The 15,636-nt window shown below is 41.6% G+C and overlaps 1 protein-coding gene across 1 annotated transcript in view; it reads left to right on the forward strand.

Annotated features, from left to right (window-relative positions):
* Positions 1–15,003, forward strand: part of stt3b (STT3 oligosaccharyltransferase complex catalytic subunit B) — a 119,444-nt gene extending 104,441 nt beyond the window's left edge. Inside the window, exons 11-16 of the mRNA XM_080203610.1 lie at positions 1,356–1,543; positions 7,913–8,084; positions 11,635–11,808; positions 11,916–12,029; positions 12,940–13,152; positions 13,622–15,003. Of these exons, the coding sequence (XP_080059736.1) occupies positions 1,356–1,543; positions 7,913–8,084; positions 11,635–11,808; positions 11,916–12,029; positions 12,940–13,152; positions 13,622–13,705 (945 nt within the window). The 3' untranslated portion in view covers positions 13,706–15,003. The remainder of the gene's footprint in view (positions 1–1,355; positions 1,544–7,912; positions 8,085–11,634; positions 11,809–11,915; positions 12,030–12,939; positions 13,153–13,621) is intronic.
* The last annotated feature ends 633 nt before the right edge of the window (positions 15,004–15,636 follow it).

The raw sequence follows: 15,636 nt of genomic DNA on the forward strand, positions 1-15,636 counted from the left end.
CAGCTAAGACTCCTACCCTTGATATTGTATTCCTTCATCCCATTGGTCCTGCCAAAATGGACCACTACACATTTATCTGCGTTGAAGTCCATCTGACACTTCTCTGCCCAGTCTTGCATCCTATCTGTGTCCCGCTGCAACTTCTGACATCCCTCCAGACCATCCACAACACCACCAACCTTTGTATCGTCGGCGAACTTACTAACCCATCCCTACACTTCCTCATCCAGGTCATTTATGAAAATGACAAACAGCAAGGGCCCTAGAACAGATCCCTGGGGCAGTCCACTGGTGACCGACCTCCATGCAGAAAAAGACCCATCCACAGCCACTCTCTGCCTTCTGCAGGCAAGCCAGTTCTGGATCCACAAGGCCAAAGCCCCCTGGATCCCATGCCCTCTCACATCCTCAAGAAGTCTTGCATGGGGTAACATGCAAGTAACATCCTATTGAATCTGATGCACTTTTCCTGTTGCCTTCACATTATCTCATATGAGGGACTATTTAAAATTGTACATTGTTTCAACTGTGGCTAAACTAAAATGCTACAGAATTTCAACGTTAGCTCCATTCTGATGTATCTTATGTTCCTAGATCCAAATATTTTGTTTACCTTTTTGTGGCTTGATCTGTTTAACAGCCCCTTTTTAAACTTTGACATTGACATTGAAATCCCTTTTCTTCTCAACTCCATTTAAAGCATTTTCATTTAAGATCCATCTCAATAATTTGAAGCTTTAGCAAGTCTACCTGTGGTTCTTCTGGTCATTAACAGTTTTCACAAAACATCAATCGTGCATGTTCTGCCCACCACATCTTTCAATAATAAATGGATTCAAAAAACTCATACAGTAATTGAAACTGGTTTCAAGCCATCCACACTCCAGTTCAGGTCAAACTTATTTAAGTGCCCCCTTAGCTGCTTTTTCCAAACTTGATTTTGTCTCACTTCCAGAGATAATGTGAAATTGCTCTAATTATTATTCATCCATTTACTTGCATGGCCTTGCAGATTCAAGCCTACTTTGATTGCCAAATTTGTTCTGGCTCCTTGAGCAAAGTCTCTGTGTTAGCCTCTCAGTTTTGACCTCTAGTATCTAAATTGTAAGCATTTCTTTTTCATTTAAAAGTTTCAGCTTATACTAACTGCTGTTTGCTGCTAATAAATCCTGAGCAAAATTCTGTTTTTCCCTCTTGACATCCAAAATGACTTCAATGGTGAAATGGTAATGGCAGAGTGGGAGCTGTTTTGCCTCCTATCACAGGTTACGGGGATGTTGTGCAAGGAATTTTTGTTAAAACTCAGATGTTTGACAGGAAAGATTCTAATGGTTGTTTCTCACTGATTGTCATAGGCAGGCAAGGTACGAAAGCATGTGTCTGAACAGGAAAAGACTGAAGAGGGACTTGGTCCAAATATCAAAAGTATTGTTACCATGCTAATGTTGATGTTGCTAATGATGTTTGCTGTACATTGCACCTGGGTGACAAGTAATGCATACTCCAGCCCGAGTGTGGTCCTCGCATCTTACAATCATGATGGGTAAGAAATTTGTCTATCCCTTTTCAACTATTTTCTGTTAATTGGGGTACTGTTATTTTACTGTGATTATTTTCTTGGTGATATTTTGGATGGCGGTGCAATCAATACTTAGTTTGTCATCTTTACTTATACCACTAGAAATATGAGTGCAGTGTCTCAAATTCAGCTCTTTGAACTGAAACAAACCACTTACCACCCTTCCAACCTTTCAGTTTAATTGGTTTTGCAAATCATTAGGCAAGGGCAGCACTACTAATGTGAAGTGGTTAAGTCAGATCAAAGCTCGGTTATTAATAGTTTCAGGTCAGTTTATCGACTCAAAACAAGAGATAGTACTGCCAGGATCAAAAACTACAAGATCAGGTGTGGTATAGACCAGATAGAAACAAAGATTGCCTCCTTTTGCTCTGTCAACAGTTCACCTTAATCCACAGCAGTATCCTGCTGTAACAGTGTGAATTTGCTGTTTCTTTTCATCACTACCTAAGGCCTTAAAGTCAATCTAAAGGTAAGTAGTGCTGAATGATTGCCCATTTTGTTTAGGCTTATTCTCGCGTTAGAATGGATTAAAATGCACTCATGTAATTAGCATCAGAGCACTGGAGATAGCAACAGGCTTAATGAACCTTTAGAAAACTCTAGTTTGGTCTCAATCGGAGCATTTTGTGCCATTATAGGCACCACACTTTCGGAAGGATGTGAATGCTTCAGAGAGGGTGCTGAAAAGATTTACAAAAATAGCACCAGGGATAAGAACTTCAATTACTTGGATAGATTTGTAAAATCGGGGCTGTTCTCCATAGAAAAAGGAGAGAAGAGATTTGATGGGGTCCACACAGAGTGGATAGGGCCTTTGGTGAAATGGTTGAGAACCAGAGGACACTGGCAAAAGAACCAGAGGTGGCAGTGGGAAAACTTTTAGTGCAGTGAGTAGTTAGGATCTGCAGTGCATTGCCTGAAAGGGTGATGTAGGCAGATTCTATTGTGGCTTTCAAAAGGGAATTGGAGAAACACATGTTCAGAAATGGCCGCCTTCTGTGCTATAGCCATTCTATGATTGGCAATTATTGCAGTGTCGTGAAAAGCATTAGCATCATCAAGCAAGCAGAAATTGCAGGAAGAAGTCCAGCAGCTGAACAACATTTACTAAAGCTGTTCCATCTCCTGGAAGGCCATATTATTGGAAATATGCCCATTTTTAAAGAAAAACAATGATCACCATCTCCTAGGAATCTATGTGGTGTTAATAGATACATGACAAATTCCCCCATTTATGGTAGTCTCTTTAAGATTTAGTAGAATAGTAACAATGAAAATGCATAAATTATTTATTTGCAGTAGAATAGAATCAGTCGTTTAAATGAGATAGGAAAAGGGGATGAAATAGTTACCTCAATCCACAGTACTGCTATTTTAAATCGATTGAGCCTTTGTGCACTTTGTTCAGTCTGTGGGTTCTTAAACTAAAATAGTAGATCTTTGACAGTCTTTAGCCCCTAATCGCAAAATCAATAAATTGCATTCAGATAGCATTTTGAAGTTTTGGGGGAAAAAAATTCCTAAGCATTTCATAGGGATTTAATCGGGTAAAAATGAACACCAAGCCAAAGCAACATTAGCACCAGAAACTCAAAGCCTGGTTGAATAGGAAGGTCTTAGAGATGGAGAGGTTGAGGGGTTCAAGGGTGTGTTTGATGGTTAGAAACAAGTTGATGTGGGATAGAATGTGGGCAGCTGAGTTTTGGATGAGCTAAAGTTTATAATGTAGAAAATGGGAGTCAATTCCTGAGATTTTAAAAACACAAACAAGAGTTTCAATTGCAACTAGGAAGCGTCAATGTTAGTGTTCTTTGTGAAGGTGAGAGTATGGGATTGGAAAATCAACATGTTTGGATAAAATGAGAGGTTGTGAGCAGTTTGACTCACCTGGCAAAAGTGGCCAACAAGGGGGATAGAATCTGTCAATTTGCCAGCAATTAATTCTTTTTTTAAACATGTCAGTGATGACAGTGATTGGAAAGGGAGTCATTTACACTGTCAACTTGCATACGGCACAGGAAGAAAGCATCTGAATAGAAAAGTCGGTAAAGTACTGTTGCAATTTCTTTCTGCCAGGGCAATCCAACAGACCATAAAGCAGCAATCTGGGATACACTGGTTCCAAATTAATACATGATAGACTATCTTGACTGCCTCATATAGTTATTGACCAAATATCATTGTATTGCTGAACATCATACTTAAGTCAACAAGAATATTGGGAAGGCTGATTTCCATGGATGTTAACCTCAGGAGAAACTCAATAGTCTCCAATGAAAACGTGATGTTCAAATTCTGGACAAATATTTCTAAATGTTAAAGTTCAAATTCAATAAGAATAAGTCAAGAAGCCATGTGTCCTCACGTGCAAAGTACTGTGGGCTCTACAGTACATAACTACAAGTTTTGCGTCATCAAAAGCAAAGAGGATTAATAGTATTTAAAGATAATCAAAACCATGAAACAGCTTTGGGAGTCACCCCAGTCTTTGGGTTCCATGGATTTGAAGTTCCTATTAGAATATAACTAGTTCTAAAAAAGGGGTAAGCCATACGTAGATAGTTCATGAGAGTTTTATTCTAAGGAGCTGGTAAATCATTCTAAATATATCTATACTAATTATGCCATTAAGTGATTAAACATTAATGCACATTTTAAAACCCAATGTCAATACATATTGAATTATACTTTAAATCTCTACTAGTGGAAATCTTGAAATAAAGTGTCAAAAAGATTGTGATGCCAAGAAAATTGGAATAGTAAAAAGTCTGACAACACCTGGTTTTAGTCCAACCGATTTATTTGATAGTAAACGCACAAGCTTTCGGGTTAGTCCCTTCGTCAGGTGAATGGAGAGTTCTGGCCTCAGACAGAGCATATAAAGCACAGTTTACAGATTACTGATTAGAATGCGAACCTTTACACCTAACCTGCTGTTCAAGTCTTGAAGTGGCTGACAATGTGAGTGGAAGGAGCACTGATCACAGGTTAAAGAGATGTGTATTGTCTCCAGACAGCACAGTGAGTGAGGTTTTGCAAACCCAGGCAAGTGTTGGGGGTTACAGATAGTGCGACATGAACCCAAGATCCTTGTTGAGACCATCCTCATGTGTGTGGAACTTGGCTATCGGTCTCTGCTCAGCGACTCTGCGCTGTCGTGTGTCGTGAAGGCCGCCTTGGAGAACGCTTACCTGAAAGTCAGAGGCTGAATGCCCGTGACCGCTGAAGTGTTCGCCAACAGGAAGGGAACAGTCTTGCCTGGTGATTGTCGAGCGATGTTCATTCATCCGTGTCGTAGCGTCTGCATGGTCTCCCCAATGTACCATGCTTCAGGACATCCTTTCTTGCCAAGTTCCGCACACATGAGGACAGTCTCAACAAGGATCTTGGGTTCATGTCGCACTATCTGTAACCCCCAACACTTGCCTGGGTTTGCAAAACCTCACTCACTGTGCTGTCTGGAGACAATAATACACATCTCTTTAACCTGTGATCAGTGCTCCTTCCACTCACGTCAGCCACTTCAAGACTTGAACAGCAGGTTAGGTGTAAAGATTCGCATTCTAATCAGTAATCTGTAAACTGTCTGTGCTTTATATGCTCTGTCTGAGGCCAGAACTCTCCATTCACCTGACGAAGGGACTAACCCGAAAGCTTGTGCGTTTACTATCAAATAAATCGGTTGGACTAAAATAAGAACATAAGAAATAGGAGCAGGAGCAGGCCATCTAGCCCTTCGAGCCTGCCCCGCCATTCAATAAGATCATGGCTGATCTGTCGTGGCTCAGTTCCACATTCCCGCCCTCTCCCCGTAACCCTTAATCCCCTCTCTTATCAAAAACCCATCAACCCGCGTCTTAAAAATATTTACTGAGGTAGCCTCCACCACTTCAACGGGCAGAGAATTCCAGAGATTCACCACCCTTTGAGTGAAGAAGTTCCTCCTCAACTCCGTTCTAAACCGCCCCCCTTTTATCTTGAGGCTGTGCCCCCTAGTCCTACTATCCTTTCTGAGCGGGAAGAGTTTCTCCACCTCTATCCTATCCATCCCATTCATCATCTTATACGTCTCAATAAGATCTCCCCTCATTCTTCTAAACTCTAACGAGTACAAACCTAGTTTATTCAGCCTCTCCTCATAGCTCAACCCCCTCAACTCCGGCATCAGCCTAGTAAACCTCCTCTGCACTCCCTCCAAGGCCAAAATATCCTTGCGTAAGTACGGCGCCCAAAACTGCACACAGTACTCCAGCTGCGGCCTCACCAATGCCCTATACAGCCGCAGCAAGACCTCCCTACTTTTATATTCAATCCCCCTCGCTATGAAGGCCAGCGTCCCATTCGCCTTCCTGACCACCTGCTGCACCTGCAAGCTGGGTTTTTGCGACTCATGCACAAGGACCCCGAGGTCCCTCTGCACCGTCGCCTGCTGCAGTTTTTCGCCACGTAAGTAATAATCCTTCCTACCATTATTCCTACCAAAGTGGACCACCTCGCACTTGCCAACATTAAATTCCATTTGCCATTTCCTGGCCCATTCGCCCAGCCTATCTAGATCCTTCTGTAGACTCTCCACACCCTCCGCACAATTTGCCTGGTGTTGTCAGACTTTTTACTGTTTTTACCCCAGTCCAACGCCGGCACATCCACATCAAGAAAATTGGAAACAGTTGACAGTGTGTGCGCACTAATGCGTACAGGTAGTGTCTCAAAACTGGCAATCTTGGGACTGAGTCTGCTCTGGATTTCTGACCTTGTGGTGTTCAGGTCACTTAGACCATTCAAAGCTCAGGACAATGACAGGCATGTGAAGCCAGTAACTAGTCGACACGTCACTAGTATGCAGCACCTCGCCCAGCAAGCCGGTTTATTCAACTACTAATAATAAAAATACATGGCAGCTTTAAAAAATCCAGTGACATTGGAACATAGGAATTAGAGATGGAGAGACGAAACCTATCGAATTCACCTTCTAGCATCCTGGTAATCACACGATATAATCATAAATGTTGTTGATGAATCCTGGCAATCAATGTCTAACTGTCTCTCAATTAGCTGATAACACACCCAGAAATGAATGTTTGCTTAACCCTGAAGTCAGTTTGTGTAGCAACGACTCTTCATTTTGAATCTTTGCCCAGAAAGACACATCAGCAGGCATCAAAATATGCAATTATGCAAACTAATAATCTGTAGCATGCAGGGTAAACAGAGATTGTCGGAAAGGCTCAACAGATTAGGCAGCATCTGTGTAGAGGAAAACAGAATTAACCTTTCAGGTCAGTGACTTTGACCTTTCATCAGAACAGCTGATCCATTTTGATGAAGTTCTGCAGTCCTGCCACATCTAGTTAGGAATGGTGTTGGTCATTTAAACCAATAACAGGACGAGGAGGCCACATCAGTGTTCCAACTGTCAATTATTGAGAAGCCGAGCACATCAGTGCAAAAGGCAAAGATGTAGCATTAGCAATCCTCTTTAACCAGCAATGCCAAATAGATGATTTATCTCTGCCTCCATCAGAGTCCCCAGTATCACAGATGCGAGTCTTCAGCCAACTTGATCCACTTCACACGATACTGCAAAGGCTGTGGGTCCTGACAGCATCCTGGCAATAGGACTCTGCCACCCCTAGCCAAACTGTTCCAGTACATCTACAACATTGGCATCTACCTGACAATGTGAAAATGTGGAAATACTACTACCTGCAAGTTCCCCTTAAAGCCACACTCCATCCCGACTTGGGACTATATTGCCATTCCTTCACTGTCACCGGATCAAAACCCTCAAACTCCCTTCTGATCAGCGTTGAGTGCAGCTGTATCACATGGAATCCTACAGTGCAGAAGGAGGCCATTTGGCCCACCAAGTCTGCACCAACCACAATCCCACCTAGGCCTTTTCTCCATAACCGCATGCATTTACCCTGGCTAGTTCCCCTAACACTAAGGGGCAATTTAACATAGCCAGACCACCTGACCCATACACCTTTGGACTGTGGGAGGAAACCAGAGCACCTGGAAGAAACCCAAGCAGACGCTGGGAGAATGTACAAACTCCACACAGACAGTGAGCCAAAAAGGGAATCGAACCTGGGTCCCTGGTACTGAGGCAGTAATGCTAACCACTGTGCCGTCTCAGTATTTTGTATTTCCCTCAGTATTGATCGGAGTATCATCATAGATTTTCGCCCCACTGTGCCACAGTTCAAGAAGGCGGAGGGCATTTGGGGATGGGCAATAAATGTTGACCTTACCAGTGAAGGCCACATCCTGTGAAATAATAAAAGTAACATAATTTTGATATTAACAGTTTAACTTTTTTTAAAGCACACGCAATATCCTTGATGACTTCCGTGAGGCATATTATTGGCTGCGACAAAATACAGATGAACATGTTCGAGTGATGTCTTGGTGGGATTATGGGTATCAGATTGCAGGAATGGCGAATCGGACAACTCTGGTGGATAACAATACGTGGAACAACAGCCATATTGCACTGGTAAGCAAACTGAATAGTGACTGTTTGACTCAATATTCAAATGTAAAAACAAGTGAATCGTTTGCTCATCAGCCAGTAACCAATTTTGCAAAGTAGATCAGACATTTTCTTTCATCTCCCAGCCCCTCAGCGTGGCTTTTGTTACCTTATGCAGGTGATGGTGTTAATGCTTTGAGCAGAGAGTTGCACAAGAATTGTCTGGAATTATTGGCTCTACAAACCTCATGACATTTCACATACACCTTAGTGTCAACACTTCTGCCTTGATTTATTTTGTTCCAAAACTCTCCTGCTTTGGTGCAATAAACAGTCCCAAGAGTGAGGAGGAATATCAAAAAGATAAGCATCTTGTAACACGTACCTTTTCTGCCCATTCCATCAGTCAATCTCTCTCCTTCTGTAGTCTACTATCTTCATAATTGCTACATTTCATGCTGCCTTCAAATATATGTTGAAAAGAGCAATAGTCCCAATACTGACCCGTGGCAGACAGTACTCTATACTTGTGGCAGTGTTCACAGAAGGTGTAACACCTGTCCCTTTACCTCTTCTATGCTTATCATCCAAGGTCCAAAGCATTCATTCCAGGTTAAGCAGCATTTCACTTGCATTTCTTTCAGTTTGATGTATTGCATTTGATGCCCTCAATGTGGTGTCCTCTATATTGGAGAGTCCAAGTGTAGACAGGTGCTCAGCAAAGCGATCACCCATCGGTCTGTGTGCAGTCAGGACCCTGACCTTCCGGTTGCTTGCCATTTTAACACACGATCCTGCTCCCATGCCTATATGTTGTCCTTGGCCTGCTGCAGTGTTCCAGTGAAGCTCAATGTAAGCTGGAGGAACAGCATCTCCCCTCCCAGCTAGGTACTTTACAACCTTCCGGTCTCAACCTCAAAGCCAACAACTTCAGATGATTTGTTGTACCCCATCTTGGCCCCCTTTGTTTTCATTCTATTTTGTTTAATTTTTTTTACCATTTTCTACCTTTTCTTTGCCTTTCTTCATTTTTGCTTCCCCCTAACTCTTTCCCCCTACTTAATCCCCCTTCCCTTACCTTTTCTTCCTCCCACTTCCCCTATGTTTTCTCCCTCCCACTCCTCCTTTTCTACATTCTACCTCTGTCCCACCTTTTCCATCCCTTCTCTCCACCACCCCCCCCACCTCCTCTTCTGTCACAGCTTACATCTTCTGTCGTTTGGCCATTCACATCCTTTCGTCTCACTGTGGACAGCTATTGGCAGTCTTTTCCCCTGGTTTCTATGGCTATGACTCAGCTTTCATTCCCCTCACTTCAGTATAAATATCTCCCACTTCGTGTCTTTTAGCTTTGAGAAATGGTGATCTGGACTCAAAACCTCAGCTCTTTTCTCTCCTTACAGATGCTGCTTTTCCTTTTTGGAATACTGTATACTGCCCCCCCACCCCCCCCCCCCCCGCCATCTGAAAAGTAACTGTTCATGACTACTCTACTTTCTGCCCCTTGGCCAATTTTTTAGCCACTGTCCCTTTAACCCCTTGGCAATCTGTTGCACTAACCAGTTTATTATGTGGTATTTAATCAAATGCCTTTTGAAAGTTCATATGCTCAACATCAACCCTTTGTTATTTTATCAAAAAACTTACTTACATTTGTCAGATGCGAATTTGTGTTTGTGAAGCCAGTTCTGGTTTTCATTTATTTGAAACTTGACAATGGTGTTTGCCTCAGATTATTGTCCGCAAAAGTTGTCCCATCGCCATCAGACTTGTCTTTGCCAGGTTTATCCTCTTCCCCTTCTTTTTTGGAACAGGGATATTAACCTTTGCAATCCTCAATTCTTCTGACACCGCCTCTATAATTATGCAGGATTTGAAGATTATTCTTTATATAGTAAACTATGGTTTCAGTCACTTCATAACATAAGTAGGAGCAAGTGTATGCTGCAAGGCTCCTCAAGCTTGTCCTGCCATTCAATCTGATGGCTGAACTTTCATAACTCCACTTTCCCACCCTGTCCATCAGCCCTTAACTCTCAAATATCTGTCAACTTCAGTCTTGAGTATGATCAGCTGAACTTCCATAGTCCGCTAGGGTAGACAATTCAAATGATTTGCAACCATATGAGTGAATGGCCAGTCTAATTCATGATTCTGAGACTATGACCACTGGCTCTTCAGGCAGGGCAAATAACCTCTTCACATCTACTCTGTTAGGCCCATGATTTAATATATTTCAATCAGATCGTACCTCATTCTCTTAAAACTGCAGTGAAAAAGGCCCATTCCACCCGATCTCTTTTAGGACAGGCCTACCATCCTAGAAATCAATCTAGTGAATTTTATTACACCCCCTCTAAGGCAAATATATCCTTCCTTGAGTAAGGAGGCTGTAACTCAGGATATGCAACATGACTTTTTTACTCCAATTCACCAAGTGAAGGTTAACATGCTATTTGCCTTCCTAATTGCTTGCTGTACCTGTATGTTAACTTTTTGTGACTCGAGTACAAGGACTCTCACCTTTTTATAAAAGATAAAAAATACTTTTTTTTTCCTTTTGTTTCTATCAAAGTGGGTTATAATACTTCACCTTCCATCGTCTTGTCCAGTAAGACTCTTAGCAGTGTAGAGGATCAGAAAGACCTTGGGGTCCAGATCCATAGCCTTGCAGGTAGAAGATGTGGTTCAGAAAGCATATGGTGTACTGGCCTTCATCAATCGAGGGATTGAGTTTAGCAGTCAAGAGATAATGTTGCAGCTTTATAAGACCCTAGTCAGACCTCTCTTGGAATACTGTGCTCAATTCTATTCGCCTCATCACAGGAGGGATGTGGAAGCTATTGAAAGGGTGCAGAGGAGATTTACAAGAATGTTGCCTGGATTGGGTGGCATGCCTTATGCGGATAGGTTGAGGGAGCTTGGTCTTTTCTCGGAGACGAAGGATGAGAGGTGATCTGATAGAAGTGTGTAAGATGTTGAGAGCTATAGATCGGGTGGATTCTCAGAGGCTTTTTCCCAGGGCTGGAATGGTTGCTACAAGAGGGCACAGGTTTAAGGTGCTGGGGAATAGGTACAGAGGAGATATCAGGGGTAAGTTTTTCACTGAGGGTAGTGGGTGAGTGAAATCGACTGTCGTCGGTGGTGGTGGAGGCAAATTCAATAGGGTCATTTAAGAGACTTCTGGATGAGTACATGGGACTTAATAGAATTGAGAGTTATAGGTAAGCCTAGTAGGCAGGGATATGATCGGCGCAACTTGTGGGCCGAAGGTCCTGTTGGTGCTGTAGTTTTTCCAGTGTTCTAACTGAACCAGTGGAAACAGGTCTGTCCACACAAGGGTGGAGCAGCATTGTGGGCTTCACTTTCCAAGCCTAGCAATGAATTGCAGACCAATGTTGGTAGAGGTCGAAACGGCTGTTTGGCCTGCCTTCTGAGCAGTCACGTCACTCAATGTGGAGATGAGGTGTAAATGACAGCTTCTGAAATATGAAAGTATAGATTTTTGGTCCGTTTTATTCACTGTTCAGCCCGGTAATGGAATTCTGTAATATTGATTGCTTTTATCTTTCAGGTTGGAAAAGCGATGTCATCCAATGAGAGTGCAGCCTACCAGATAATGCGGAGTCTGGATGTGGACTATGTGCTCATCATCTTTGGTGGAGTGATTGGTTATTCTGGTGATGACATCAACAAGTTCCTTTGGATGGTCAGAATAGCAGAAGGAGAACATCCAAAGGACATCCGGGTAAAGTGATGCATTTTGGTTAAAGGCTCGTCAGACATTTTATTAACGTATTTAAAAGTTGTCTTTAAGCTACCGGTGCTAATTAACAACTGCGATGTAACTCCTAGGAAAGTGACTACTTCACACCACAGGGAGAGTTCCGCGTGGATAAGGCTGGCTCTCCAACTCTACTGAACTGTCTCATGTACAAAATGTCTTACTACAGATTCGGAGAGATGCAGGTAAGTGTGTAATGAGTCATTACTTGCACAAAGCATTGAATATTTCTATTAAATTGTTTCATCCTTGTGAATGTACATACAATTGGCTAGTGTAAAAGACTCCATTTAAACCAGTTGCACAGGATGAATATTCTCCTGAAAGTCACAGAAACATTGAAGTAATTGGATGAGATTCAGATCAGTAAGGATGAGCTCAGTGCTTTTTTTGGGCACCTCTATATTTTTTTTGGTGCTTCTTGAGGTGAGAGATAACCTTGCTAGGGAATAAAACACTCTTCATTTCAGACATTTAGAGTCAGCATCCAGCACTCCCAGATCAGGTACAGAATAATGAGATGCAGAATTAAGTTCCTCTGCTTTGCCCCAGTGATGTTTCTCAGTCCTAATCTTAGTGGAGCACTGCCTTTTGCCCCAGAGGTATTCCCTCGTTAATCATCCTGTGCCTCGAAGCATAACTTCAGTTTTATTGTGCCGCTTGCCTTTTGCAAACAAGTAAATGGGGTTAGAAGTACATAAACACATTTCACAAAGGAGCCTTTCAGACTTGAATGGAATTGGACAGTGATTTCTAATCTATTATGCCATTAGTCTTGCTGATGTTTGAAAACCTAGTAGTGCTAATTTAAATTCTAAATGTGTGTAATGGCTGCAACACATCAAAAAGTAGTGAAATCTCAAATCTGTTGCTTGGTAGAGAACCAGAATGAAGAATTTTGAAGAGAGATGGGTGGGAATTGGGCAGTGATGGGTTCAAGAAGCTTAAAGTGGAAGGGAAGGTTTGATGTGGGGTAGTGGTTGAGCAGGGTGGTGAGATTTGAGTTTGAGCGAATTTAATTTGTGTCTCACTACCAACTGAGAAACAGTTTAGAAATATGGAAAATAGCACTAAATTATAATGCTTGTTTTGCAGTTGGATTTCAGAACACCACCAGGATTCGATCGCACTAGAAATGCTGAAATTGGTAACAAAGATATCAAGTTCAAACACCTAGAAGAAGCCTTCACCTCAGAGCACTGGCTAGTGAGGATTTACAAAGTCAAGAAGCTGGACAACAGAGAAAAACTTGACCATAAACCAAGAGTAACTAACATAGTGCCCAAACAGAAGTATTTATCAAAAAAGGTGGGGTAGCCCTTTGAGGACAGAAAATTGTACATAACAAAGACTTGCTTTGGTCACCCAAATGTTGCACTAAATTAATATGTTGCTGAATATTGTCCGGGTTGTGAAGAAACGAAGGAAGCCTTAAAACATTCAATGTCTCAATCCAACCTGCAGCTCAGTCTTTAACTGCCCAAGTATAACCAGACTTTTTTTTATTGGTTTGGTGCCCCCAGTCATTTGGTGTTTTAATAGTGGATTTTCTCAGCAAATCTCTTCCCTTCATACACTCACTCACCCCCTCACCCCTCACCCCCCACCCCCCTTTCTCTGCCAGCTCCCAACCCCCTCACCAAAGAAAAAGTCTGGAAAGATGAGGAAAAGGCCTTTATTTTCTAATGAATGTGCTAAACTAGTGTTAAATATTGGCAGTACTATGTATAAACATGAGAGCTGCACATTTGTAATACTGTCCGTCTTTATGCCCTAGACCTCTAAAAGAAAGCGTGGGTATGTGAAGAACAAACTGGCACTGAAGAAAGGCAAGCGATCCACCAACAGAAAGACCAACTAACTCATCTGCAAGCCCTGACAACAGGCAGTTGTCCTTATGACAACCAGTCTTTGCCTTTACCTACAATCGGATTCCACTGCAACACAGTTGCATCCATTGCTCAAGAGATTCAGACAGTGTCTGAGCCCCGTAAATCTATTGGTTGTTTATTGACACCTGTTTATAGAGCCATATTTGATTGTGTTGGCAAGGCAGACAGCTGCTGTCCAGGGGTAGCAGCAAAATTCTTACTGGTACATATTATCCATCATTTAAAATAGTTTTTTTAAAAAAAGAAAATGGGCTAACTGCACCAAAGAACCCTACTCTTCATTGTCACCAGCACATGTGTACTTGCCAACCACTTGAAAGTGGCAATAAAGAGTGCTTCACAATTTATTTTGGCTGGGGCATAATTCATTATCAGATGCTTGAGCGTTGATGAGGTAAATTAAATATATAGCCTGGGATTTGTGTGGGATGGTTTGTCTAGCCCTGTATGGGCATAATCTGATTGTAGCACAGTCTGTGGAAGCAAAACATCTTTCTAAAGGACTAGAGTGTCTGCCAGTATCCTTATTCCCTGATCTTTCTTTCACTTTTTAAAAAAAAGTCAACAAGTTGGAAGAATTCTCTGATTTGGGATAGTGGGCGATTTAGAAGGGCCAAGTGGATTGGCAAAGTGTTTTGGACTGCAGACGGCTGGCAGTTATACATGTGCTGTTTTGTTATCAGCTAGACTTAAACAAAAAAGTGAGGAATTCCTCCTTATCCATAGATTTCTTTTTGTACACACTAATACACCTTTCCCTTTTTCTTTGTGCTTTCTCCATATTCTTACGTTTTAAAGAACAATAAGTGTGAGCAAAAAGCTACTCATTTCATATGTAGGGTTGTAAAACATTTGGTTAGACAAGTTTCTTTTTCTAAAAAAAAGTTATTTTGTGAACAATTCTCGAAGAATCAATGCACTATTAAAAAAATCTTGAGATGGGCAAATCTTTTCATTGGTGTTTTTTCCCTTTTTGCGTTTTCCTTCCTGTTGAGAAAGCCCAGTCTTGATACAATCTTTTGAAAAGTTCCTTTACTGAGATGACCTGTGAATAATGAAGAATCTCAGATGATACATGCTCTCCAAATTTAGTTGATGTTCCTTTTTTCCCCCCCGCAAAGGATTAACATTGTAATTTTCTATGTACGCAGCTCTTTCCAATGCAAAAAAAAGGCTGCTGGAACTATTGGTGTAAAAAAAATGAAAAGAATAGTATGTACCGTATTTTGAAAACATTTGTAAATTAAACTGTGCAGTATATGCCTTATTGCTGCTTCTGGATTGTAGTTTTTTTTAATTCTTTTTGATTGAGGGATGAGAGGGCTACTTTTCCTACCCTTTTTTGTTCTTTCATACTTAGTGACTACTAGTCTCTGTGATCCAAAGTAAACTAAAATTATGACTGCATATAATACTTAAGGAGAGGATAGGGCACAGGAAAGTCATTTTTACATTACTGCTTACAGTTTTCAGTAAAGACCTGTTCAACTGTAGCCAAAATAAATGTTAAATTGAAGTTTGTGGTAAGAGAAAATTTGTCTTTTTTTCCAATTTAAACTTTTTTTTAAACATATGCATTGATATGTTTCATTGCAACTTGACAAACGGTTACTTCAGGTTGTGAATTCTGCAGCGTAAAATTGCTGCTCTTTCCCCTGTTATTCATGTGAATCTAGTGGAGCCAGCTGTTGTGGTGATCCACCCAGACCTGTCTTGTTGTGTCAGAATAAGTGCACTCCCTGTAGCAGTTTTAAACTGTGTCTCATAATTTTGCCACAGACATTACGGTGGACCAAAATTGAGCACTTGTGTGAACCCTTGATGGACTGGACCGCATTGTGCAATAGTTGGAACAACAGTCAATATTTACGTACAGCACTTCTATCATAACAAAACTTTC

The sequence above is a fragment of the Carcharhinus amblyrhynchos genome, chromosome 2 (genome assembly GCF_965287045.1).
Source record: "Carcharhinus amblyrhynchos chromosome 2, sCarAmb.v2.hapA, whole genome shotgun sequence".
NCBI classification, from domain to species: domain Eukaryota; kingdom Metazoa; phylum Chordata; class Chondrichthyes; order Carcharhiniformes; family Carcharhinidae; genus Carcharhinus; species Carcharhinus amblyrhynchos.